General features: G+C 39.2%; 1 protein-coding gene across 7 annotated transcripts in view; it reads right to left on the bottom strand.

Annotated features, from left to right (window-relative positions):
- Positions 1-786: 786 nt before the first annotated feature.
- Csnk1a1 (casein kinase 1 alpha 1) overlaps positions 787-27,334 on the bottom strand; it is a 37,956-nt gene continuing 11,408 nt past the window's right edge. The window contains exons 3-11 of one of the 7 annotated variants that reach the window (XM_028890112.2): positions 24,101-24,227; positions 22,980-23,078; positions 20,611-20,694; positions 16,967-17,106; positions 15,346-15,424; positions 14,611-14,685; positions 13,153-13,259; positions 11,197-11,345; positions 787-3,631 (exon numbers count right to left, since the gene is read on the bottom strand). In XM_028890112.2, the coding sequence (XP_028745945.1) occupies positions 3,624-3,631; positions 11,197-11,345; positions 13,153-13,259; positions 14,611-14,685; positions 15,346-15,424; positions 16,967-17,106; positions 20,611-20,694; positions 22,980-23,078; positions 24,101-24,227 (868 nt within the window). In that variant the 3' untranslated portion in view covers positions 787-3,623. Of the gene's footprint in view, positions 3,632-9,279; positions 9,363-11,191; positions 11,346-13,152; positions 13,260-14,610; positions 14,686-15,345; positions 15,425-16,966; positions 17,107-20,610; positions 20,695-22,979; positions 23,079-24,100; positions 24,228-27,334 lie in introns of those variants that run through there. The other 6 variants (XM_028890114.2, XM_037197164.1, XM_028890113.2 and 3 more) reach the window with 6 other exon arrangements.

Below are 27,334 nucleotides of genomic sequence, written 5' to 3'. Positions count from 1 at the left end.
GAGCCATGGTTCCAGCTTTCCCTTTTCCTGAGACATGGTCTCTCCATGTAGCCCTGGCTGGCCTGCAACTTCCAGAGATCTGCCCACCTCCTTGAGTGCTGGGATTCAAAGGTGTGTGCCACCTTTGCTTAGGCCTAGACTGCCCAATATTTTCATTTCTTTTCACTTATTATGAAATCTTGTAGAGCAGCTCCTATTTGGTCTTTGCCTGATTCTGAAGTGTATTTAGTAAATGGTAGTGGTGGAAGGCTTGCCTAGCAGGCACAAGGCTCCAGGTTCCATGCCCAGTTGCTGCCAATCAAGCAATTTTCACCACTGAAACATATACTAACTATACTTGACATGGTTCCAATAGGGAAGAATGTCATTCAAGTATTTGGGCACTACTGAAGTGTCTCAATGTGCTCTAACAACAACACAATGAAGTTGCTACGGATCAGTGGCACTTTAAGGCAACAAACAGACCGGGATTGCAGTGAGCCCTGGAAATACCCGTCCTGCCCCGCTGCCGCCACACACACGACAGCACATCTTTATCCTATTTCTGATCTTTGCTACATGTCTGACAGACATCCTCACATCTTGGTCATCACCTTACAAACCAGTTTGGCTCAGAATGACCAAAAACAAAACAAAACAAAACCCCTCCCAAACAACTCAAAAAGAAATCAAAGACTAGTTGGAAGAGGGCCACTTCCAGCACACCTATATTGGATGCTGAAAAATCTTCAAGTGAGCTAAAGATGCTTCAATGGCCCTTTTTGCAATCCTCATGGCTCATTCTAGTTGAGTTACAATAAACTATTCTTTATTATCCCAGCAATTTTCAGGGAAAACAGCCTACTGGCTTAGACTACACCATCTCCATGGTTCATGATTTATAACAATTCATGTCCTGTTACAGCACACTCTGAAATATTTACAATACAATAGACTTAAAGCAGAGAGGAAATCACAGCAAAGGCAAACCTATGTCCACTTGTGGGTTCTAAGAGCATATGCAGCACAGCCATATGGGAGACACCAGCCTCCCCCTTCATATATATTCTTCTTTATTTTCTTATTATACCTTCCCAAAACAGAGACATTCAACAGTAGTTAGAATGGCCATCTCCCAACATTTCAAAAAGCTGCATCACCCAGTGGGGTGAATAAAGAAAAGAGTGGCAACCTAGAGTTCAGCTGAGTCAGCCACTGTGGAGCCTTTAGTGGTGAGGTCTTCCAACTTCAAAGTGATGTGTCTTCAACGTATACCATCATTTTAGTGGAAAAACTTAATTTTGGTGAAATGAGATTCATTTCCAGACAGGATTAGTAACAGCATTCACTGAATTTCACACTCTTCTTGTGAACTGTGAAGAAAATGAATGGTAGCTAGAAGATCAATGGGATTCCAGCTTCAGCTGCAGATGGGACAAAAGTACACCAGAACAAAACCATTTCTATATTCCAATTCACAAAGCTAACAGCAGTTTGAAACCTGCAACTTAATTACAGACCAATGACACCACAACCTTTTCAAATGGCAAAAATACAAAAAAGTGTTACAAAAATATTTCAGAAAAAGTGCATAGTCTAAGTGCATAGTAAATAAAAGCACTGAAAAATATCTTGCTAGATAGAGAGGGAGTTCAGGCTGGAGAGTTATGACCAACGCTGAACGGTTTTATCTTACACAAACTATACTCAAAAATAGCTTTATGAGACTGATTTCTGGCTGAAAGTATCAAAGGGTTTATTAGTCAAGAAACAAATACCTTAACTGACAAGCATGGCTAGAAAAGAAAGAGGCTGCCACCCACCAGCTCCACCTCACTGCGACTTCTTCAGCCTTCTGATACTAATACAACTTGATGACAGAATGTGGCCATCATGGAATTAATTATTGCTGTTCAAATTAAAAAAAAAAAAAAAAAAAAAAAAAAAAGGAAAACCACAAGTCAACCCTGACACTCTCACCAAACACGTGCCAATTAACAATTCAAGATGACTTTACAAAACACCTACAGTCACACAATAGGCTCCTGGCGGCAATCTCAGACAAATGACCTTTTCATTTATCCTGACATACGGTAAACGAATAAATTACACCATTTAAAGAATTATTGTCAATAAGTTTCCCCTTCACTTGAATGATCAAAGAAAAAAGAAAAGCGGCCAGGAGAGCCTAGGAGGAAGCGGGCACAGGTACCTCCAGAAGCGGCCTAGAGGGTCAGCATCTCTGACTCCACACTGGGACTCTCACAGCCAAAGGTTTCTAAGAAAAAGATTTTCTACTATGGTTACTAAACCCTTGAACACTTCCATCACTCTGAATCAGAATCAGTCATCTGCTGGCCCAAGTGGCCGCAAGAGTCAATGCCAAAGTTATGGCAGATGCAGTACTGGTATTGTGCCTGTGAGTCATTTAAAAGAAAGTGAAAGAATTCCTTTCTCTTCAGATCAAGACAAAACAAAAAACAAACCAAAAAAACCCTTTCACAGCAAAGGAATATAACAAATGGCTTAAAGTAGTCTATCAAAAAATGAGGGAAACCGGGCCATGGTGGCTCTTATTTTTAGTCCCAGGACTTTAGGGAGGCAGAGGAAGGAGGATCTCTGAGAGTTCTAGGCCAGCCTGGTCTATATAGTGAGTTCTAGGCCAGCCAGAGCTACAAAATGAGACCCTGTCTCAAACCATACAACAGAACAAAAAAAATCAGGGAGATTTACTTCATGTTGAGTCAGCAAGGCATTTGTCATTTAAAAAAATTTCACTTCCTTACAGAAACAGTTTTTAGTTTTTAATGAACTTGTAAACAAAAAGCTCCCATTTCAAAATAAAAACAAAATCCCAGATCATATAGATGTTTACAGTGATTACATTTATCTAAGCAACACACATACATGTTCAGTTGTAAGACGGTAACTAAATTTCTGTGACAAATATGCGTTTTTAATAGCAAGAACATTACAGAGTTAATGCAGAGTCCTAAGGATAATCTAGTAGTCGCTATGTTTTTTCTTAAGTCTTCACTTTAGATGCTGTTATTTCTAGCACAGGTAAGCAGGCAGAGTCTTTCAAATGCTCAAACACTGGAATCTTTGGTTGCTACCATATCAGCTGGCTTGCAAACAAGAAGCCAACCATTTAGAGAATGTTTTAAGTTAACAACTTGCAAACCCCAGGGATGAAAAACCCTAAGAACACACAATTGTGAACATTTACAACCATCACAACTGTGGCTGAAGACTGTTCATGCCGTTCTCCTGAAATGAGATCTCAAAGCAGTATAGTTCAAAATAAAAGGTTTTAACAAAAAATTGGCATATGCACAATTTCTCCACCAATTCGTGTGTCAACCATTTAGTTAAACTTTTCCACTTAAAAAAAAATGCAATAGAAAACCGGACACCATGTTTCACTACCTCAGTTAATATTCACAATTACAGCGGTTACAGCTCAGGGCCAGCATCAGCAATGCTGCCTAGGCCAGTTTACACTGAAATTAAGTTCTTTACACCAAGTAAATGGTTGTCCACAACCACTGGCTAGTGTACATATGAACTAAAATGTCTAGTTTGGGGAGAAACAAATGCTGCTCCAATCATCTGCTCTGCTGCTTCTCTTCCACAATTCATGCCTAGAAACCTATTGAAAAATGAAACAGAAAAAGGATGTTACAAGTTTTAAACACTTTTACAAGTACTCCCCAAATTAGGTAGAACTAGGACAATAATCACGTTTTAGTGGCTGTTGATTTTTATCTTTTATTTTTTTATTTTTTTGGAGATGAGGACCAAACCCAGGGCCTTATGCTTGCTAGGCAAGCGCTCTACCTCTGAGCTAAATCCCCAACCCCGATTTTTATCTTGAAAATCACCAAGTTTAACCTTTCAAAAGAGAGTACATGACTCTCTAATTAAAGCCACTGTCCCCCGCCCCCCATTTGAACGACCCAGACAGAAGTCTTCTTGTTACAACCTCAGCACAAAACTCTAAGCTAGAGAGTGGCTAGCCATTCAAATGAGGATGCCCAGTTCTTTCGGACCCAAACACAAGCTATTTCAGAAACCCAACAGGCAAATGAGAAACATTACTGAAACAACTCGAGTGTGCTTCTAACTAGATCAGAAGCACAAACTACCGTGTATATCATTTCTGACAGAGATTACGTATCAACAGTAACGGTTAATGAATTCATTTCAAGCATAACTTTGTGTTGTATCTCCAAGAAGTATGATTTGTATACAAAACCCTTACACTCCTCTTCATACTTCTTTACCTCCACTGTTGTGTTCCATAATAGATCAGGTCTCCTCACTGACTTGTGAACTAGAAATGAACTAGAAATGAACAATGCTTTGGCCGTATTTACCCCGTCCTGTCCAATCCTGCTGTACAGTCCCCCACCCCAAGTGGAAGTCAGGCTTCCACATAAGGATGTTGGTTCTACTGGCTGGTCTTTATGGCTAGAGATAACATAAACATACCCACCTCTTAATAACCTGAACAGCCCATATGCAAGAGCCACTCTCCCTTCCAAACTTGAGATGATTAAACTACATTTCTGACCATTTAACTTCTTTAATAAAAATCAAAACCAAACCACCACCACTACAGAAAAATCATGTTTTTGCCAGGAATAAATTGCTTCTTTTTTTTCTTTTCAACCATTGGTGGGATATTTCCTTTGGGCTTCGTGGGACTTATAAAATACTCCTACTACTTACTCTTTATTACAAATGATTTTAAGACTAAAACTGGAAAGACATTATTAAGCATTTATAATCATCTTTTTGATGAGCATTCTTTCACCAGTTAACTAGGAACTTTTCATATGGGAGGAAAACCAGACATCCTCATGTATTTGATAAATACACCTAAGCTTTGAAGGCAAAGATGTTCACCCCACCTTCCCACAGTATCTACTAAGAACAGGCATGTAACAAACACCAATTTCATAATCATAAACGCACAGAAAGCAAGCACTAAATAAAGATTATGAGGAGATAGCACTGGCAAACTGAAAACCAAACTGTGCTGCACACATGTGCTCTTTTGTGTGCGGGTACATATACGTGTGTGGGCACACTTGTCTGCAGGCTAGATATAGAAATCAGGTGGTATCTTTCCCTATGTCATATACTGATGCAGGGCCTTTTGCTGAACCTGGAGCTCACAATCCAGCCAGCTTGCTCTGGGGATGCTGTCTCTGACTTTCAGGTGCTGGGATTACAGATGGACAACTATATCCACCCATCTCAAAGGTTTTAGAGGATCTGAATGCTGGTCCTCATGTTCTGTGCTGACTGGTCTTGTCTACTGAGCCACCTCCCCAGCTACAGTAAGGCACACTTTAACAGGCTATCAAACAAACCTTAATTACATCTATAAACCTGACCACACCTGGGGTCTAATTCCAATTGCACAGGCTAAGAAGCTATTAAAATTAAGAAAACTATAAACTAGCTAAACAGAAATGACCTTTATCCCATCAGTATTTGGCTTTAAGTATGAAAGTTATTCATAAACACTGTAAAAAACAACCATTTCCCAGCTAGTAAAACCAGGGTCTCCCTCCCTTTATAATAATTTGCTTCCATCATGTGATTCTACTTTAGTACTTTGTGACAATGAATACACCTCCACACAAGCAGGTCTGAAGTGGAAAACCAGTCACTAACAAACTATAAGCCAAATACAAGACAACTTAATTTCTTTAATAACAGGGAAGTTCTAGGTCAGAAGTCTCTCTCTGTGGACAGTCAGTCTCTGGTTACAATTGTCTAGGGATTGGTTGAAGATGAGCCTAACAATATTCCTGGTAGAATAAAGCAGTCCAATCCAGATTTAGTTCTTCAGCTAGATAGAGCAATGGTAGGCTGTTCCAGCCAGGTAGCACCCTTCCAATGAGCTGTTCTCTGACGGTACTCCAGAAGGAGAAACACTGCGGGAGGACTCCAAGATTCACTCTCTGCCCACTACTAAGGACTCTTCTGCAGTGTGCTTTAGTCTTTTGTTTGGTTTTAAAATCCTGTAGTCTGGGTGGCTCTTCTAGTTCACCCGTTAAACGAGGGACGAACCTCTTCTGTTCCTATAGGAGAGGGAGAAGGAAGATCATCACCAAAGGTGCATGAAGTGACGATCCAGGAATTCATCTATATTTCAGTTTCTTTTCAAGTCTTCAAATTCGGAAAAAAAAAAAAGGTGCTTATTTTAATTTTATGCAACAATCATACATTATCCTCTCAAAAAGAAACCTACAAGAAATGTATCTTTATTCACGAATTCACTTCAAACAGGTCCAATTTTTTAAATAGAGCCAGAATCCATTTTAAACAGATGTAGATGTTTTTAGACAGTTCCTCCTGCCTCTACATAACTCTGTATTGATGGGATTATAATTAAGGGCCACCATGCAGTTAAAGGATGTTTATGCAGTAATAAGCTTTATACATTTGTGGTGGGTGTTTGAAATTTAGGCTCCTTCCATACAATAAGAACGAAACTGTTTGAAGTTATTTTCAACTCAATAATCAATATATAATGTCACTTATATGAAGTAATTTTTCCAACATTTTCCTATGGTCTTCTGGTTATGCAAAATTATGCTAGGTGAATTTTGAATTAAGCTGCCAGTATGTATGTACACATGACATTCTACCAAACCAACAACCCTATTAACTCTGCTCTACTCTAAAAATGAAAGGAGTGAAAGATGAAAGGATTTTCCATCACAAACTGGTAATTTGTATATAACAGATTCAACTCATCCTTGAACTGGAGCACCAGACTAACCATTTGATGCCTATCTTCTCTACTCAGATTTCATTTTCTAACAGTTGCTCTAGCTGTTAAGTTGAACGTACCTGTTCCAAAGGAATCCATCCCAACTGGCAGATGGCGGCCATTACGCAGCGCTGAGGCTCAGCACCACTGGAGTACTCCAGGCCTTCTGACAGTCATCACAGAACCTGAGCAGAAGCTTAGCAGGCCAGCGAGCCTGGAGGTCTCTTGCACTGTCATCTTCATTTCTTGCATTGCCAATCTCTCCAGCTTTACTGTCCACAATGGAAAAAGCCGATGGAAATCCCAGATTTCAGCGAAGATTCAGTTCCCTGGGCTTCTCTGGACAGAGTGTGTTCAGGGTAGGTCAATCTCTCCAGGTATTGCAAGGTCTTCCCTTCCCTGTTTTGGGTTAAGTTGCTGAATTATCAGCTGTGGTCCTGGCAGCAGTTGGTGAAGTCAGAAGAGGTAAGCTACACATGGCAAAGCCCTGTAGCTGCTGGGGACCACTGACACAGGTAGGTTAATGTGATGGAAAACACTTCAAGTCTCTGAAGGCCAAGGACACCTTCAGACTTGTCATTCTATGGTCTCAGCTACTTGTGGGTACATCAGAACAAACTGAATCTAAATATCCATAAACTATTTCTTTTTTCTTTGCCCTTTCTAGGTCATAAACAAGTATCTTTCTGAGAATCACATATAGTGGTAGAACACCAAGCCAAATGGATTGTCAAGGGTTCAGAGCTAAGAACTTTTATCTCCTCTGATACACAAATGGAAGCAAAAAATTCAATCTTGGGACACTTCAGCATTGGAAAAACAATCTAAGCGACATTAGGGAAAATCCTTGTCTCTTGGTCTCGATTGGCTTTGCAATGCAGTGACTGAAAGGCCTAAATGCAAATTTATCAGAGCAGAGATCTACCTACTACAAGAGAAGCACATACTAGCTAAATAAGCAAGGTTTGGAAGAACACTTGAACATTCTCAGGGAAGGGCTAGAACTTTCTGTAATTTCTATGAAAGAAACATATGCTTAAAGCAACTGCCAAGAAACCAAAAACCAAACCAAAACAGAAACCCCCACAAAACCCAAAACTATAAAAAATACACCAGTAAATGTCAACATTTAGAGGATCTTTCCAGAAGAGAAACTTTATGATAGAGGCCTGCTTGCTGAAGATTTATGAAACGGAATTCATTGACATGCAAGCATCTGAGATTATGATCGAAAGAAAAAAAAAATTATAATGTATATTCTGAGTATCTTCTACATTTTGTGGGTCTTGGAAAGTCTCACTATATAGTCCTGGCAGTCCGCAACCTAATAAAGATACACCCTCCTTCCTCCCAAGTGCTGTGATTAAAAGCATGTGCCACCACCCCTAGCCACTTTCTATAATTTTTGAGCAGAGAGAAATAACATTGTGTTACCATTATGGGAAGATTCCATGAAATCAAAAGCTGTAATAGCAGAACTGAGTCTATTACTTAAGAGTTTGGAATCACCAACAACCTACATATTGTGAGAGGCAGAGGGTCTAAGACCAACTCCCTCATGCTTATTTCATGCCACCCTTAGGTAGATGTATTTTCTGAGCTTTCTGTATGAAGAGAGAGCTTTCTGTTATGGACACTAATTTCACAGATGTGTAAGAAGTCTCAAGTCCACCTTCCTGCCTGTATTTTGTATAGTGGTATAGCTTATTGGGCGTGTGTGTATGTGTGTGTGTGTGTATGTGTGTGTGTGTGTGTGTTGGTCAGGAGTCAATCTTGCTGGTTGTTCCTCTGATTTCTTTGCTTTTTGAAGCCGAAGCTGGGGTCTTCCACTGGGACATGGAATGCACTGATAGGCTTAATCTGGCTGGCCAGGAAGTCCCAAGGTTTTGCCTATCTCCACCCTGCTAGCCAGGGCTGGGCTTACAAGCAAACATTACAGCTTGCTAGCACTGTTGTTGAGACAGGGTTTCAGTCTCACTATGTTGTGCTGGGATTCAGGGCGTGTGCCACACCATGCCTGGCCCTTGCTCGCTTTTTAAATGGAGGTTCTAGGGATTTAACTCAGGTCCTATTCTTACAAAGCGAGCACTTACCAATCTAGCTACCTTTGCAGCCCCAGACTGATAGTTGAGTAGCAAGCAGTATTTTGCTAAAGGTAAAAAAAAAAAAAAAAAAAAAAAAATCTCTTGGTAACCCATCCTACCCACCCACCCTCTATGAAGGAACTCTTCCTATTGCCAAAGCTGGCCATTAACTCCTGAGCCCAAGCGATCCTCTTGTCCTAGCCTCCCAGTAACTAAGACTGTAAGTATTCATGTCACTGAACCTGGCCTTAGAAATGTACCTTTAAAAGCAGTCAATAATGTTATTATTTATTGAAAAAGCCCCTATTTCAGAACATTGCAAGTTCATGTACATGTAATAATTTGCACAACCACTGTGTCTAACGATATTTTCAACTGTTTTATAATTTTAAGTTACTGTTACGAAAAAGTTACGATACAGAAGAAGGCTTAAACTTAAGTTTAATCACTTTTTTTTTTCAAGGAAACATACTAACTCAGTGGATCCAACTTCTCATCTTTAATACCTAGACAAAGCAGGACAAAAATTCTGCTTGTTTATTAAGTAAGAAACACATAGTATATTAGAACAATGAAACTAGATCAAAATTAAGATACTTCTTTCTGAAAGCTGCTGAATGCCTGAAGAAAAATATTCTAGGCCAGATGAGATTTCAATCTTAGTTTTAGAAGCTGCAATTTGTGATGAATCCTATCATCCCAATCAGCTTTAGGCAAAAACCGGGTGGGGTGGGGGGGGAAGGGCTTCATTTCATGACCAAAGCAAATATATTTAGTATCTTAGTTAAGAGGCTCTATTTGCCTTCGCCTCAACAATAAAACCACTTCTCACAAATACTTGATCTCTACTTCCACACAAGATTATTTACACAATATTAAGAAACCCCAACTGAGGTGCAGAGGCTGAACAGCCTGAGTACTCACTATGCTCTTCAGCTCAGGCCTCATCGTCTAAAATCCCTCCTCCACCAAATCTTCAATTCAATCCTTCCCAAATACAGAAGCACAGAAAGGAAGCCCTCAACTGTACTGAGCTGCTGGGATGAGGATGACATCAGTTAATTCCATTTCTTCAAATGTTCCTCAGATACTAGAAGCTTTTCTTTCTTAAGAAAGATAGGTCTTATGTAGCCCTGGAATTCACTCTGTAAGACCAGGCGGACCTGAAACCCACAGAGATCTGTTTGCCTTTGCCCCCCAAATGCTGGGATTAAAGGCATTCGCCATCCCACCTGGCCTAGAATCTATATTTAAGTTTAAGAATTATTTAAATGCAACACTAAAAATATAGAAAAATACTAATATTTGAAAACCACATTCAGACTAGAGCAGTCTTTCAGAAATAAAAATTTAAAAACCAAACAGCAAAGCTTACCTGCCCACCACTTGCACAAAGCAGGCAGGTAGTAGCAGGTAAGCCCCAGGAAAGGAGACAGTAACACGGAGGCAGGAGTCGAACTCTAAGGCACCAGGAACAGGGAATGGTGTTGTGCTCTAACAGTTCTACTCCTTAGAAGCACTCAAAGTGCCAGAAAGAGACAGAGACAGACAGACTAGCAGTTTAACAGCACTTGCCTCAGTTATCTTCAATTGACAAGTTCTAACTACAGACTTCAATTCCACATTAAATGAACTCTAGTGCCTCAAGTTCCTTAGCATTTAAATAAAGCACTCCTGAAGGATCATCATGAAATTGCGATCTGTCACTGTTCATTGGCAGAGAGAATTTGTGACTTCAGAAGACATGCTGAGCTTTGTAGTTAACAGGTTCTCTGCCATCGAGAAGATAGACAGGCTGAAGGCAGCGCCAGGACTCGCCTCTTAAAATGAGATCACGTTCACAGTTCCCCAGTAAACGCTACAGCATTAACATGCAAACAACAAATGGACAAATATCTTAACACTGTTAGTCTGAAAGTAAGTCAAAATACCATGGCTAACCAGATTCTGTATTAAAAATCAACAAGTGTTAGGTCTAGGATTTTGGATTGATTGGCAATACCATATTCCCAACACCAAATGTTTATTTTGGAAAAGGGTTAATGAATGAGTAAAAAAGATGCAGTTGTTAAAAATGACCCAAAATCCCAAGAGAAATGATATACTATACACACATATATGTATATACAAGTACATATACATATATATGAACAAGGACATTTGGGTTTAAAGTTAGTAGTCAAATTTTCCAAGGACGTCTTTTTTTTTTTTTTTTTAAATACAAAGCCAAATTTTCTGTTTTAAAACCACCTCCTTGATCTAACACTGTTAGAAATGAATAAATTACCCAATTTGTATTGAATTTTTCCCTGGAACGTCACTTGGTTCTTGGCTACTAACCTTTCATGTTACTCTTGGTTTTGTCAGTTTGCTTGCCTGTGGGGGTTTGGGCCTGCTGACCCTGCCCACTGGAGGAGGCTGCCTGCTGTGCCGCTTTCTGCTTTAGCATCGTCCAGTCAAACGTGTAATCATACTGGTGGTTCAGGGTCCTGGAAGAGAAAAAGGCATGGTAACCTCTTAATAATACTGTCCAGCTAAACAGCCTACTCACTTCTCAAGACAGCAGGATGGGTCTCTCTAGATTAAGAGTATTTTCTCATAAGCATGTAACTTCTACAATTATTCTTCTTCCAAGTAACTTTAAATAATTACTTCTCACATGTCACAACTAAAAAGGAAAATGTTAATTACTCTGATGTACTAGGTTAAAAAAAATATTAACTTTTTAAATAGAAACTGCCTTTTAAATTGTCTCCAAAGGACTCTGGCATCGTGACACAAGCCTTTAACTCCAGTGTTCAGTAAGGCAAAGCTCTACTGAGTTCGAGGCCAGCCTGGTCTACATAGTGAGACCCTGTCTAAAAAAACAAACAAAATCAAAATACAAATTTCTCCAAAAGAGCATACTAGGAGTGAAAAAACAGTGACTCAAGCTGTCAATTACCTAGAAAGGCTCATTCAGAACCTCCTAGGGAGCATGTAGAGAACTGTGAACGAGATGGTGCTAGTACCTTGGGACATCATTTCTGGGACTAATGGATCACTCCCTAGTTTCTTCTAAGAATCTGAAACACAGGCAGGATAATGTCTAGCCTTGAACTAGCTGTGGTGCAGCGGCTGGCCCTGAACTCCCCATCCTCCTGCCTCTATCTCCTAAGTGCTGGAGTCTCTGGTAGACCTCTGGCAGACTCTGTATTTTAATGCTCTTTTCTTCTTTCCTTTTGTGGGGGAAGGGAGGAGCACATAATTTCAAGACAAGGTTTCTCTGTGTAGTACTGGTTGGCTTGGAACTCAGAGATCCATGTCTGCCTCTGTCTCATAAGTGCTGGGATTAAAAGAAAGGTACCACCATGCCTGACTTTAAATGCCTTCCTATTCAGTACTGAAGAGGGTTCTGTACCACTGAAATTACTGTTCAAGGATTTAAAAAAAATCATTTACTTGTAAACTTTAATTATATAATCTCTCCCTTCCCCCTTCTTCCCTCCAAAAATGCCTATACACACCTTCTTGCTTTAAAAAAAAAAAAAAAAAAAAAAAAAAAAAAAATGACCGGGCGGCTGCCAGAGTCAGGATGAACCTCTCTAGGTACCGTCTTGAGAAGGCGGCGGCCCGAGCATCCCTGCTCAGCTGGAGAGGGAGCAACGCCTAGAGTTCCCCACCCCCTTGGCTATTCCCTTCCTCCCTCCTTTTCTTTGAGAAAGAATTTCAGCTGCCTTATTGATTTCATTTGATTTGGAAAAAAAAAGACCATTTTTCATGAATTATTGTTATAACACCCCCCCCCACACACACACACACTCTTCTTGCATCCAAGAGTACAATCTGCTCACTCTGTGTAATATGTGTGTTTTCAGGGCTGACCACTTCATATCAGATAAAACCGGTTGGTGTGCTCTTCCTTAGGGAAGAGAATTTCTCCTGTTCTCAGCACTCCTTAGTTTAAGCAGTCATGCTGGTGAGATTTTATGGGTGCAGCTTCTGACATTCTTAGGACATACAACCTCACAGCCTGTTATTCCTGAGCCTTAGATTCAGGAGTTATTCTGTAGTTGCAATCACCAGCACAGGGCAAAATTATTTGTAATTATGTATATGTAAACACACACACACACACACACACACACACACACACACACACACACACACACACACGGGGGTGGGGGGTGGGTGGGGATCTGCACATGAGTTGCCTAATGTGAGTGGTGGGAGCAAATCTGACTTGTCTCCGAGAGCAGTATGCCCCCCTTAAGCCATCTTTCAGCCTCTGCAGCCACTTCGAGATTAACAACTGACCTGAAAAGGATGCGGAATAGCTGCCTCAGATACATGTAATCCGGAGCTTCCTCAAAGCGCAGTCCACGACAGTAATTTAAGTACATGGCAAATTCTGCAGGAAATCCCTATCAATTCAATATTTAAAACAAGAGTGAAAAGCAAAAACACCAAGTTAGAAGTTTTGAAATACAAGCAAAAGGAAACATATAATGTTGTTTCAGTACTTTGTAGGAAGCTATGACAATTAAGACAACTATAGCCTGGTTTTCTCATAAATCTAAGCCAAATTCACCATCTACTCACTCCATAGTATACAAGATGTTGTCCTGGTTAGTTTCTTTCCTTTGTTAACTTGACAAAAGCTAGTCATTTGGAAAGGAACTTCAATTGAGAAAATGCTCCCACCAGACTGACTCATGGGGCATTTTCCTGACTGATGATTTATGTGGGAGGGTTCTTTTCAACTGGGGATGGTGCCAGCCCTGGGGAGCATGCCACAGGCAGCAGCCCTCCACTGGCTTCTGCTTCAGTTCTTTACTCCAGGTTACAGACTTCTATTCCTGCTGACTTCCCTCAAGAGATAAAAGTGTGGCCTGAGAGTTCTAATATGAAATAAACCTTCTTCCCAAATTGCTTTATAGAAACCCTAAGACAATTATGAAAGAAATCACCTTTTTCTATATAGCACAATTCAGAACTTTTTCTGAGGGCAGTAACAAAGACAACTGATTTTTTTTGACTTTTTGCTAATGTAGGATTTGCTTTTTTCTCTTAATATAACTACTTCTGACTTACTTTTTGTGTGTACTATGTCTGTGTATGGATATATATGTGCTGTAGCATGCACATGGAACAGAGAACAACTTGTGGGAGTTGGTTCTTCCACCACTTATCTAGGGGTCAAACTCAGGCTATCAGGCTTGGCAGCAGGTGTCTACTCCCTGGGCCACCCTACTGAACTTTATACCAATTATTAAAAAGATTTATACTTATTTATATATGTGCACCATGTCTGCTTCATATATGCTTGGTGCCCAGAGAGGACAAAGGGCAAAAAAGAGTGTCTGGAGCTGGAGTTACCAGGTTATAAACTACATTCAATGTGGGTGCTAGGAATTGAACTCGCATCCCCTGGAAGAGCAGCAAATACTATTTTTGTTTGTTTTTTTTGAGACAGGAGGTCTCTACACAGCCCCAGCAGTCCTGAACTCCTGGCTCTGAGTCTGGAATGCTGGGATTAAAGGCACAAGTGCAATACCACACCAGGCATGGCACATGCTCTTAAACAGAGGTGTGTCCCTCCAGCCCATGCTTTTATTTACTTAGAGAGGTCTTACTACTTGAACTCTGGCTGCCTAGAATTTGCTGTGTTAAATCAGGCTGCCTCTGCCTCCCAAGTTCTGGGATTAAAGATGTATACTAACTACACCTGGCCATGGGAATTATTTTTAAATCTCATCATGTATACTTACTTACCTTACACAAAACTTCAACAGGAGTGGACATCTTCTTTTCACTAATCTTTTCATATTTTTGTTTCTTTGTTGCAGCCTGTTTAAAAAAAAAAGAAGTGCAAAGATGGATTTAATACTTAGAAGTGCAGTAGTTGAACTCACTAGATAGAATATGTACTAGAGATTCAGTAGGTAAGAGCTAAGTAAAGAATACGTGGAAGTAAGTCCATATTGGATAAAGCTACTCACAAAAGAACTGAGCATTTTACTATTTTCCTTTAAAAGTTCAGAATAGCTATTAAATTCTACACCAATGATTTATTAACATACACTCAAAAGCACGGCAAAACATCCAAAGCCCACCTGTGCTTCAACCTAGATAAGGCTAGTTGTCACCAATGAGTACTAGCACAAAAGATGAGCCTTCAGGGTTAACTAATTAATTAGTTAAATTAATTACTCTTAACTAATTTCTTACTCAAACGGTCAACTTATTCCCCCAAATTAAAGGCAAAAGCAAATTAACTTTGGCTGAAACTGAGATCTGGAAAACACTGTAAAGGGGACACCTTCCAGGGTGTCTTCACTCTTCTCTCCCCTCCCCTCTGCGACAGAAGGGTTCCTTTCTTATGCTGCCTAGGTTGCTCTGACGTCCCTGGGCCCACACCACTCCTCAAGTTCTCGGATGATCCGTCTCCTATCTTTCCTTTAAAGAAGATAAATAAAAGCACTCCCCAGGAATTTGAGTTTGATTTACCTTTAGCCCTTGCCAGGGAAGACTGGTTCTATTGAAGTACATCAAAACATATCCTAAAGATTCCATGTCATCTCGGCGACTAGAAAAGAGAATGGTATTTTATGAAGCAGATAATGGGAAAACATAAAAACTGAGTACACATAAGAAAAAATGCTCACAAATGAAGATAAAGACTATGTGGTGTCTTAATGAATAATGAAAAACAAGTAGTAAGAGATGCCTTAATTTTCAACTCCTAAAGCCCCTCTAGAGATGCTCAAACAAACCAACCTCACAAGTGTATACACACTTATACACATGCACTGAAAGAAATATATCCAGTGACAGGAAATACCTGTCCCCGGGTGAACACAATCATAGCACATCTCAGAGTATTCAGAAATTTACTATCTTTCTTCCTACATTCCAATATGATGTTTCCAACCCAAAGACATAGATAGCACTTTTTGCTTTGTTTCTTTTAGGGAAGGAAAGCTAACCAAAAACTGAAGGGAACTTGGAAAAAAGAAAACTCAAGTGCTGAAATAGGAAGACACAGAGATCATAGTCTACCAATCACACTGTGGTTTATTACAAATCTCATAATTTTTGTTTGTCCTGAGACTAACTTCGAATTTGAAGGTAAAGCAATCCTCTCACAGACTCCCAAAGTGCTGGGATTACAGGCATGAGCCAATAAAGCTCAGTTCTCTTACAGAATTTTCCTTGTAAAAGTGACCCATGGATCCTCATCACCCCTGGAACTCAAATTCTGGAACTCAAGTTGTTGGAACATGGTCCACAAATGGAGTCATACGCGGGGGGATTCAAAGTGCTTTTGAGAAAACTCCAAGGAAACTCGTGACCTCAGTTTCTTCAAAAACATGGAATTGTTCTTGGAATGTGTTTTCATGCCCCTCCCAGATGTAGGGGATAGTTTACTTCAAATTATTCATTACAACTGGCTATTGTTTTTTGTTTATATACCTCCATGGAAAAAACATGTTTTTGCCACATGCAGCTTGTGGGGCTTGTCTTTGTGATTGTACAAATTACTCATGTGACTCAGAGTATAAATTGTTTGATGCTCTGAATAAAGTTGGTTATTGCATGAGAGTCTGCCTCATTTTAAGGATCCACTCTCCCAGGTTCACATTGCCAACCACAGTGATAAGCACAAGTCATAACACTGAAGTGCCTAAGATCAGTACTTAAAAAGCAGGTACTATGTTATAAACTAAAAAGAGATGTCAAAATACTAATTATGTTTCCAACTTCCATGTTTAACAGGCTTTTGTTTTTTCATTCCTTCCTTTTTTAGATAGAGTCTCACAATGTGGACTCATTATATAGCCAAGAATGGCCCTGAATTCTTAACACTCATCCTGCTTCAGCCTCCTAGTGCTAGCTAAGACTGCAGGTATGTGTCACCATACCAGACATTTAACTTTCTATCCCAGAGACAACTTTCAGGAAAGAAAATAAAAAGCCCCATTAATTTAGGTGGCTTCTCTGCACTAGTTAAAAGCAAAAGATACAACAATAAAAAGAAGCACCCTTAAGATACTAAGAAATTTTAATACAAACAAACTCAAGAAAAGCCATCCAAAGCTTGCTTCCATTATGGATTTGAAAGACTTACCTCTGCTCAATACCAAGATGTGCATTGATGCTAGCGTATCGGGCAGTGCCAGTGAGGTTTTTATCTTCTCTGTATGGTATGTGTTGCCTTGTCCTGTTGTCTCTGTACTTTTTGGCCAAACCAAAATCAATAAGGAATAACTTTAAAAGAAAAACAAGGAGACATTAGGTTTCTAACCTTGTTCAATTAAACAGTCTCTTACTCATTAGTATATTCAAATATCAAAATGAAATATAAGTAGAACAGATAATAGATTTAACACCCCAATAAGCCTTTGCTATTCTTCACCAGTAACACCCCCCACAATTATGCCTAGTAATCTATCCTTACTTATATAATTTTATCTGGCCAGTTCTTATACACATAGCAGCCTGTCTTCACAAAGTGAGTATATACATGTCCCAAGGCAGAGTTGTCAAGTATGCTGTTTACCACATGAAATTTGACAGGCTGTTTCTATGGTTAAAACAAGCATGTTCCAAAATCTATGCACAAGCTTTCTGGGACTCCTCTCTCTCACAAAGGCCACTCCCTTCAGTATGTTAAGAAAAAGCTAATTATTTAAATAACACAATCCTCAAAGTCTGATATAAAAAAATAAACCATTTTAAGATAATAAAAAAAAAACAAGAGCATGCATTACAATGTTTCACAAGGTATCTGAAAAATATAAAATGTTAATCTAAAAATTAAAAAATTAAAAGAATAGCATTTAAATTAAGGTGGCTTACAAATTATCTGCTTAAATGAGCTACCCCAAAACCACATTAGCATTTTAGAAGAAAATGTTTCCTTTTATATAATCTACGTGGTAGCCAGGAAATAAAGTACTAACAGCACAGTTTTCTAAGTCATTCAAATTTAATGTACAAAACTCATTTTTTTTAAAAGGGAAACATATTTTTTTGATGAAAAAGTAACAAAATGGATTCCTGTTTACCTATGTATCTGAAGTTTTAACTTTTGTAGGAAATAAAAAAAACCCTACTTACCCGTCTATGCTATAATAAAATCCTATCTCCCACATTATCAAGCTTGACCTATCTGTGTGCATGTGAACACACGAGACTACTGTGTCTCTTCTAACTGCACCTACACTTTATTATTCTTTTTGTTAACTACTAGGTCTCTTCTACCAGTTGGAAGCTGTTATGTCTTAGGAAACTGTTAACGTAATCTTTTAAAACTCAAGTTACAAGTAAACAAATCATCTATTCATGCTAAGATGCCAAGGGTGGTAGCACATGCCTTTAATCCCAGTATTATGGAGACAAAGGCAGGCAGATCTCTTTTTTCAAAGCCAGCCTGGTCTACAAGAGGGTACAAGACTAGCCAGGGTTACACAGTGAGAGCCTGTTTTAACAAACAAACCCTGTTTCTTCCAGCTATTATGCCTATACTTTCATTTGGTCTACTATAAGAGACTAAATTACTAGTGAGAGATAGATAACAGAAGCCTTGTAAACCTAATATTAAACTCCCTAAGCAATCAAGTTATTTAGGTATATGGGAAAGTATTTTAATACATATAGCTCACACTGCACATTCCTCTTAATATGAAAACCAGCACCAGTTTACTAGTAGTAAATGAGCACACAATTCTGCAGAATAACACTGAAAAACAGAAAACTAACAACACACGACAGTCAGCTTCATGGCACTGAAAACAATTCCTAGGTCATGGACTCTCTCAGAGGCCTTCTTGGATTATGTAATCCCTTTAGTTTTCAAAGAGAAGAGGAAGTGTGCTAATGTGGATTATGTCTGACAGCTGCTACTCAAAGAAAAATCTCCATTTGCAACCCAATAAGCAGATACTGTGTAAAAAACCAAAGATTGATTTAAGAAACCCAGTACTCAAAAGTTATTTCCCCTACAAAAATGAGGAAACAGTATTAAAAACAAACAAAAATGTAAAAAGGCAAAAAAAAAAACCACCAAAAACAAAAAACAAACAAAAAAAAAAAAAAAAAAAAAAAAACCCAAGCTAAATACTAAATCCATGAATGCTCCAAGAAACTACATAAAGAAAAAAAACAAATGAGGAAAGTCAGTGCCAGGTGAGTGTAAGGATTGCACCTGCAAAGACACAGGCAATTTTCATTATTGGGACAAACTATTTTTCTGAGGACCTGCATCAATTATTTGCAACCTAACTAGCTTGTATAATATAAACAAAATATTAACACATTTAGATAATCAAGTTGTTATGCTACAAAATGTAAGGGAAATGTACAGATGGACTGGGTAAGTAAAAATGAGGCTAGTAAGTTTTTAAAAATTGTTTCTTCTTATAATGAGGAAACTCATGTACTCTTACCCACCAAGATTTAGCCACAGCAATAAGCTCTTTTGGGGGTTATTTATTTGTTGAGGCGAGGTCTCGGTATGCAGCTCCTTGGGTTACCTGAACTCCCTCCCTATGGCACTAACTAGTCCTGGTCCGGAATGTGCCGTGATCCGCCTCCTACTGCAGGATTACAGGCATGCACCGGAACACTCATTTCTCTTTTGGGATAAGTAACTCTTGAGTATCTGCAACCTTTGGAGGAGGAGGAGGAACTTGCCCCGGGACAGCAGTGGAAGCACAAAATCAAAACTGGGGCAATGTAGGAAATAAATGAAAAGTAATTTAGGTAATTAAGCCAGTACACAGCATTGCATATTTCTTCATTTTTGGTTATTTATGCCAATATTGTCTTCTCAGAGTACACAGTATCAAAAATTACAGAATTGTTGGTTCCAGAAGCACCAAAATTCACATCCTAAAGTAAATGTTCCTTTGTCTATAAAAATTCATGCTGGGTCAGGCATGGTGGCATATACCCTTAGTCCCAGTACTTGGAGGCAGAGGTAGGTGAATGGGATGGCTGAGCATGAGGCCGGCCTGTTGCAGGCCAACCAGGGCTAGGAGACCAGGCCTCAAACTAAAACCAAAAACAAACAAAATTCAGTTTCCAGAAGGAAAAGATTATGTAAAGTGATTAAATACTGGCTTGTTTAGCCCGCTCAAATCTAAATCAGGTCATATATGCAGTTATCTTCCTGTGACTAATGATCACTGACCATTTAGTTTGTTTTATTCCTTAAACTGTCACTATTCTGTTATGAATACATTGTCGCCTGGCCTAGAGCAACCATTTGGTGGAAGCTAAGAATCGACAACCTGATGAGTCTGGTTTGAGAATCACTAGCTGTGAAACTGACCTCTACTTACCTGAGGAGGGTCTTGGGGAAGGAAGGAAAGCAGAGCAGAGCAGTCACGAGAGCACACGAGTCTTAACTGTGCATTAAACTCTTCAACTCCAAACACATTTTGAAGCTAGACTAGCTCGTTTATTTTAGTAAAGGTTCAACACTAAACTAAAAGCATTTCCTCATATCAATGTCAACGATCTAAAACAAAGACATTATCCTATTTTCATTTAGGTTTTCTCTAAGCTTTAAAAGTTTTAAGCAAAAGCCACAAAAATATCTTAGTAATGTTACATGTTTGCCAAGTATGTCTGAATAATGCCAACGTAAGAGGTGCTTGAGCAAGATCTATATTCTCCAGAATTAAATAAAAGTAATTAAAACAAAACAATAAGAAAGAAAAGCACATGAATTGGGGGTTGAGGTTGGAATAGGAGACAGTTTCAGACCTGGTTTAATCCTGAGAAAGATGGGTCCTGAGAAGGACTAACAGTCATGCTTCTTTTCCTCTTCCCCACTGGAGATTCTAAACACTGAACAGACAATAGAGGTGGCAGTGCATCAAACAGTATTGCGTACATTGCAACAATGGCCGGCGCAGACAGGCAACACCGAGGCATCAGAGAAAGAACAGGGTAGCCAAATGCCATCCTTCTTCCACCAAGCACTGGAGCTTCTTCTCAGTTTCCAAATAAAAATCGTGTGCTCAAGAACATTCAATTCTAGAATACTTATGGTCTTAATGCCACTAGGACTGTGCCACTGTCTGAAACAGGGATAGCAATGGTGACATTTGGCTCTGTAATTTTTACATTAAAAAAAAATGGGGAATTTGGAACTGAAATCATTGACACCACAATCTGCCCTTCCCCCAAAAAAGAATGTATGGGGGAAAAATCTTCAGTAAGGAAGAGGTAGAAGGCATTTAGTCACCTTAAAATTTATTTTTAAAGCATGCAGGGCCAATTACTGGAAGAGATGAGCAAATTCACTAAGATTGGAGTGGCTACTCCTAGATATCAAATTCAGAACAATTTCCAAGTAAGAAATTTCACTCGGAAGCTGCCCCCACCCCATCAAGCCTGATTCCTGTGGATACAAACTTCTGGTACAAGCTGACTGAAGGAGCCAGTCTTACACAGGGGCACTTTCAAACTCCAGTACAGAAAACACCAAAAAAACCAACTACAGAAACAAGTGTTGAAGAGAAACATTTCTATTTCAATCTTAAAGGAAACACTTCACTTCTGTCCTGTGAACACTGAAAACTGCTCCAGGTAAGCAGTGCCACAAAATCATTTTACTATCTGTACGGAGGACACAGATTATAAAAAAGGAACATAGACTTTCCAAGACATCTACGGGATTAAACCAACTATTCCTAAGAAGGGGAGCGGGAAAGAGCGGGAAGTGTTACTATCTAGACCACTGTTTAAAGTGAAGGCAAAAACCATATACTTACTGCTCTGTCACTATGCAGAACAGGGATCACGTGGGGAAAATGGGCGTTTAAGGATAAGAAAACAGGAAGAGGAGGGCTGGGAAATAGCCAAAAGAAGAGTCAAACTGCCAAAACTGCAGGAGAAAAAATTAAGGCCAATTTTTTTTTTTAAACCAATTACCAGGTTTTAGAATAATAAGAACCTGGATGCTTCAAAGAGAGAAGCTACATTTCTTTAAATGCAATTTGGGGATGCAAGATAAATTACATGGCTGAAAAACCCTTCAATACATGAAATTCTGTGAAAAATCTAATTCCTAGAACTTGGTCAGACCAACATTAATCTCACATTAACAAGCAACACCAGGTCTAATATAATGGCTCCAAGTTGGCATTCATACAGGCAAACAAAGGTAAACATTTACAGCTAGACCTAAAACACCACATTCCCTAACTGGTTAACAAATGGGAAGTTTCCTTTCCCAAAAAAACAAAAACAAAGAAAAAAAAAAAGCTCCCCCCGCCCCAGTTGTCCTGAAGTTGAGAAATTTCTGAGATCATCAGATTGGAACATGCTTCGTGCATTGCCAATGCTGCCTGTCTGCCCGAGCTCAACATTGAATGAATAAAGAAAGCAATTCACTCAATAAAACTAAGCATTGCAGACAAAATTTCAATATAATTAGTTTCTAACTGCAATCATGCGTCACTACAACCTAACCACCCCGTATATGGAACCCACTGTCAGAACCCCCTCCCCCCAATAATAACTCACTCTGCTATATGAATGTTCAATCACTGGTCAGTACTCTCCTGTAACAGCATGGAGAAGGGGTGGAGAACTCACCCAAGTAATAAACTGTAAGCTACTTTTGAAACAGGCCCAAAAGTTATTCTTTTAAATACACCAATCCAAGGATTTAAGGATTCTCAGTATTAACCATGCTCAGGCAGCAAGGGTTAATGCCATAGTGACAGATAGGTCAGTGGTTGCCATACTGGTACAAGCACATGTATTCCAAAACCCACACTTTATAGAGTCACCATTCCGGAAGGATTATAGGTACATGTTTTCACTATTTAAGTGAATGAAAAGTACAATTGTCCAAGTTAAAAATAGATGATTAAAGCTCATTAAAAAGCCCTTGGAATTTTATATTTTCACATAAATAAACTAACCTTGGTTGGATAAGTTGGAGAGAATATATTTCAGTTACTAAGTTAACAGAGTTAACTGATTATCCTTCTGGCACAATCTCTTAAGCAGATTACAGCAAATTCGATTTACTATGGCTTTTCAAAGATTCAAAGTTTATCAAGGCAATTCGTATCAATATTCTATTCATTGTTCTTTCATGCAAAGAGCATTGAACTAACCTTATTACAGTGACGCCCAATACCCATTAGGAAGTTATCTGGTTTAATGTCTCTGTGTATAAAATTCTTTGTATGCACATATTCAATTCTACTGATCATCTGAAAAAGAAAAAGAGTAAAAATAATAAGTGATAACAGAAAGCAACTCATAACTTCTCAAGCACTCCAGTATTTCAATTATGTATGATCTATAATGACAGCACTAGAAAAACAACAAATAAAAAACAATAAAGCCCTTTATTTATTTCCAGCTTGCTGGCCACCAGGCCCAAACTTTGGTGGCTTTGGCCTGTTCTACTAGTGTGAATGACTAAAAACCTGTGTTGCTGGATGTAGTGGCACTCACCTTAAAGCCAGGCACTCTGGAGGCAAAGGCAGGTGGATCTCTATGGGTTCAAGACCAGCCTGCTCTACAAAGTGAGAAAGAATAATTGCTAAGGACTATATTGCAAAAAAAGCCTTATAGTCCTTAGCAAATTTCTTTCTCATGTTACCACAGAACATTGACTAGCTATTTTTGTATCTTTCTCTTTTTGACTTTAAGCTCCTAGAAGGGACTATTTATTCTACTTTATTTTCCCCAGTGGTAAACCTAGAGAGTTTGAAGCCAGGCTGGACCATTTAAAAAAAAAAAAAAAAAAAAAAAAAAGGCAAACAAAAGAAAAAGGCAAACTTAGGCATTCCTAAAATGTCCTGGGGTTGCTTCAATGCTATTAGTGCTTCCAACTTTATTACTTTAAGCATCAATTTGGCTAAAACTTCATCTTTGGTTACCCTGGTACCTTATTTTTAAAAAACCAGTTCTTTGTTCACCTGAGACATGATCTTGTATAAAGCACAGGCTGGCCCTGCATTGGTAACCCCTCTTCAGCCTCCCAAACACTGAGATTCTAAGAGTCTGTGCCACCACGCACAGTAAAACCAGAATGCTGCATGTAATAGTTATTCCCAGAGGAACACATTTATAAAGCATACCTTACTACTGTAAGACAACAAACAATCCTTTTATGTTTTTTGAAGAGAAATAGTGACACGTGGGTTATAATACTCTGGTCTACGAAATGTTGCCATTGTATAAATAACTTTTCTCAGTTTTTTATTTTTGTCAAAAGTTTACATACCTGGTCAGCTAACATAAGTACAGTCTTCATAGTGAACCTTCTTGAACAGAAATTGAAGAGATCTTCAAGGCTGGGCCCCAGAAGATCCATGACTAGCACATTATAGTCTTTTTCTTGTCCATACCACCTAACAAAACAAGAAAAGGGAGAGTCAATGTAAAAACATTATCACTTACTATTTTTTTTTTTTTTTTTTTTTTATTTTTCGAGACAGGGTTTCTCTGTGTAGTTTTGGTGCCTTTCCTGGAACTCACTTGGTAGTCCAGGCTGGCCTCGAACTCACAGAGATCTGCCTGGCTCTGCCTCCCGAGTGCTGGGATTAAAGGCGTGCGCCACCACCGCCCGGCTTATCACTTACTATTATAACATTTAAATTTCTTGTTTAAGGAAACCTTTTCTCTAGACACAAGACAAACTCAGTGATTAAACACACTGCTCAGAAAAGAGTAATAAGCCCTTTCCCCCTGCACAGCCACTTACTAACACTCTCACCAGCATAACTCAACTCTGTAGCCACCGCATCACTTCCCGTCTTGGACTAGCTTTTTAACGGAAGAAATGACTCCAGCAGCCCTTTTAACACTTCAGAAAGGCCTCTTATCATTAGCTCCCAACTCCCTTCACACCAAACTGCACTTCAATCATTTGTCTCTCATTGGAAAGCAATCCTATTTTTGCCTAGTTTAGTATTACAAGAGTAGTATCAACACACGATTAATCTGTTCAAGAAAAAATATTTTAACTGTTCTGTGTTATACTGTATATAAATATAATTTCTCTCCAGTAACTCAAATGTTATCACTTAATTTCTCGTTGTGAGAACTGGAAATCACGACCATAAGTTTTTCCCATTTTGATGTCTGTAAACAAATTCTTCTCTGAAAACAATATGGGGCCAACCTGGCTATGTACAGCAAGCCTTTGTCTCCTCAAACAGTGGAGTAAATACTTAAAAGCCTAACCTGGCTTAGTTTCTCTGTTAACACCAATAGAAACAATGTGTTAAAAATACTCAAAAGGAGAGAAAAGGCTTTCTGAAAACTAAAATCCATGTCAGATTGTTGGCCAAGCCTGTAACCCTAATGCTCAGGAGCCTGAGGCAAAGTTTGAGGCCAGCCTAAGCTACAGGGTGAGATGAGATCCTGCCTCAAAAGACCGAAAAGCAACATTAAATATCAATCTCTAGGAAATTATCTAAGTGGTCTCCCCCATACACACACACACAGGGTTTCTCTGTGTAGCTTTGGTTCTCTGTGTAGCTTTGGTGCTCTGTGTAGTTTTGGTGCCTTTCCTGAATCTCGCTCTGTAGACCATGCTGGCCTCGAACTCACAGAAATCTGCCTGCCTCTGCCTCCCAAGTGCTGGGATTAAAGGCGTGCGCCACCACCGCCCGGCTAAGTGTTTTAATGCTATTTCTTCTATTATCCCTTTAATATCATCCTCAGAACTGCAAGGGATTTCAAATGTAACCTTCAAGAGAAATATAGATAAAACCTCAAATCAGCTGGTTCTAACTTCAGACCTTTACTGACAAAGTCCATATTGAGTTACATCAAATTTGCTCCCTTAAAATCTTAGTAAGTCAAAGTAAAAGATCATTAAACATACAATATACATTTGCATGAAAATGAGGTCCAATAGTGGCAGGTCTGTTATGGGGCTAACTACGCACTTTTGGATTGGATTTGAAGCTAGTTCCCCAGGAAGGAATTCACATCTGGTACTGTAAGCTTGGCTAAATGTCTGGCTGGGGAACGAATAGGCAGGCCCTAGTGGGGAAGCTTCCACTATTATACAGCTGGAGACTAGAGATTGTGTGCCTGTCTAATAAATGCCTTCTAGCTATTTGTGTTTATGTCCATGTACCAGCGCTGCTGTTAGCTGTGGCTACAGGGATTCTTCTGGCAGTAGGTCATGTGCTTACTATAGAGACTAACTGGTCAAAGTGCTGAGAACAGAACTGTTGAAAGATGAGCCTTAAGTGGGATTTCTATATCTCGTTTTGCAAGGCTCAGAGAACATCCCAAAAGAATATTAGATCAAGAGGGAGGGGTAGAAGGGCAGAGAGTTGTGGAACAGTTTATTCTGGGCCTAACATGTCTACTGTACTCTAGAATTCTCATCAGTTGTGATCATCAGCATAAAGCCTGTACACCACTCAAGCTACTGCACATTTATTAATCTGATATCCACTATTTTTCCCATTTTTTTCTTGGTTGAAGCAATACACTCTAATCATACTACTTAGTTTGTAGTATGGTGGAATTTTTGCCAGTTGTCATTACTTTAAACGTTGCTAACAGTGGTACGATGGATGGGGCAGAGTGCAGACAAGTGAAGGTCAAGGGAATCAAGCATTAACACACATCTTCATTGGGAAGTGGAAGTTATAGCTATCACCTGCATACCAATCACAAATGGTTAATGATCTCTTTTGAGTGCTGTAGATCAAACCCTAGGATGCCCAGATGCCAAGCAAACACTACCACCAAGCTATTTCATCCAAGCCCCTGATCAACAATTTCTTAGTAGGCAACTATACACAGGTAGAAAATAAAATTGCTCGTTTTCTGGAACTAGCAAGGAAATAAGAGAATGGGTTCAAGGTATCTTTGTGGAGCGTTGACAAAAATATCCTAAAACTGAATTATGGTAATGACTATACAACTCTGTACATATGACAAAAATAAAATTGTACGCTTTAAATGGTTGAAATTTTCACTAGCAAGTCATGTCATTTTAAGTTATTTTAAAAATTTCTCCTACACTCTAGTTAGAGCTATAGAAATCTTAAGGTCAGCTGGAGTATGGAGGCTCATGCCCACAGTAACACGTGAGAGGCTGAGAATTGCTTCCAGTCTCACGGTAGTTACTACTGAAAGCCAGGTATGCCCACCTCTGTAGTTCCAGTCAGTATTCAGGAAGAGGCAAGAGGACTGCCAAGAAGCCAGTCTGGATACAGAGCTCCAGGCCAGCCAGGCTATACAGTGAGATCTTGTACAAAACAAACAACTCCCCAGCTTGGGCTACATGAGACCTTGTTTCAACACAGACACACACACAGACACACACAGATTCATTCTCTGATCTAAAAGAACAGATAAATGATAAGTAACAAACATTAAGGCAACAACAAAATGAACACACTTAATACCATACCAAGAATAACAGAAAAATAGCTAGAAACAAACCACTTTGCTCATTGATCCATGATTCATTTTCCTATCCCTCTTC

The sequence above is a fragment of the Peromyscus leucopus genome, chromosome 19 (genome assembly GCF_004664715.2).
Source record: "Peromyscus leucopus breed LL Stock chromosome 19, UCI_PerLeu_2.1, whole genome shotgun sequence".
NCBI classification, from domain to species: domain Eukaryota; kingdom Metazoa; phylum Chordata; class Mammalia; order Rodentia; family Cricetidae; genus Peromyscus; species Peromyscus leucopus.
This window is presented reverse-complemented; position numbering and strand designations above follow the sequence as displayed.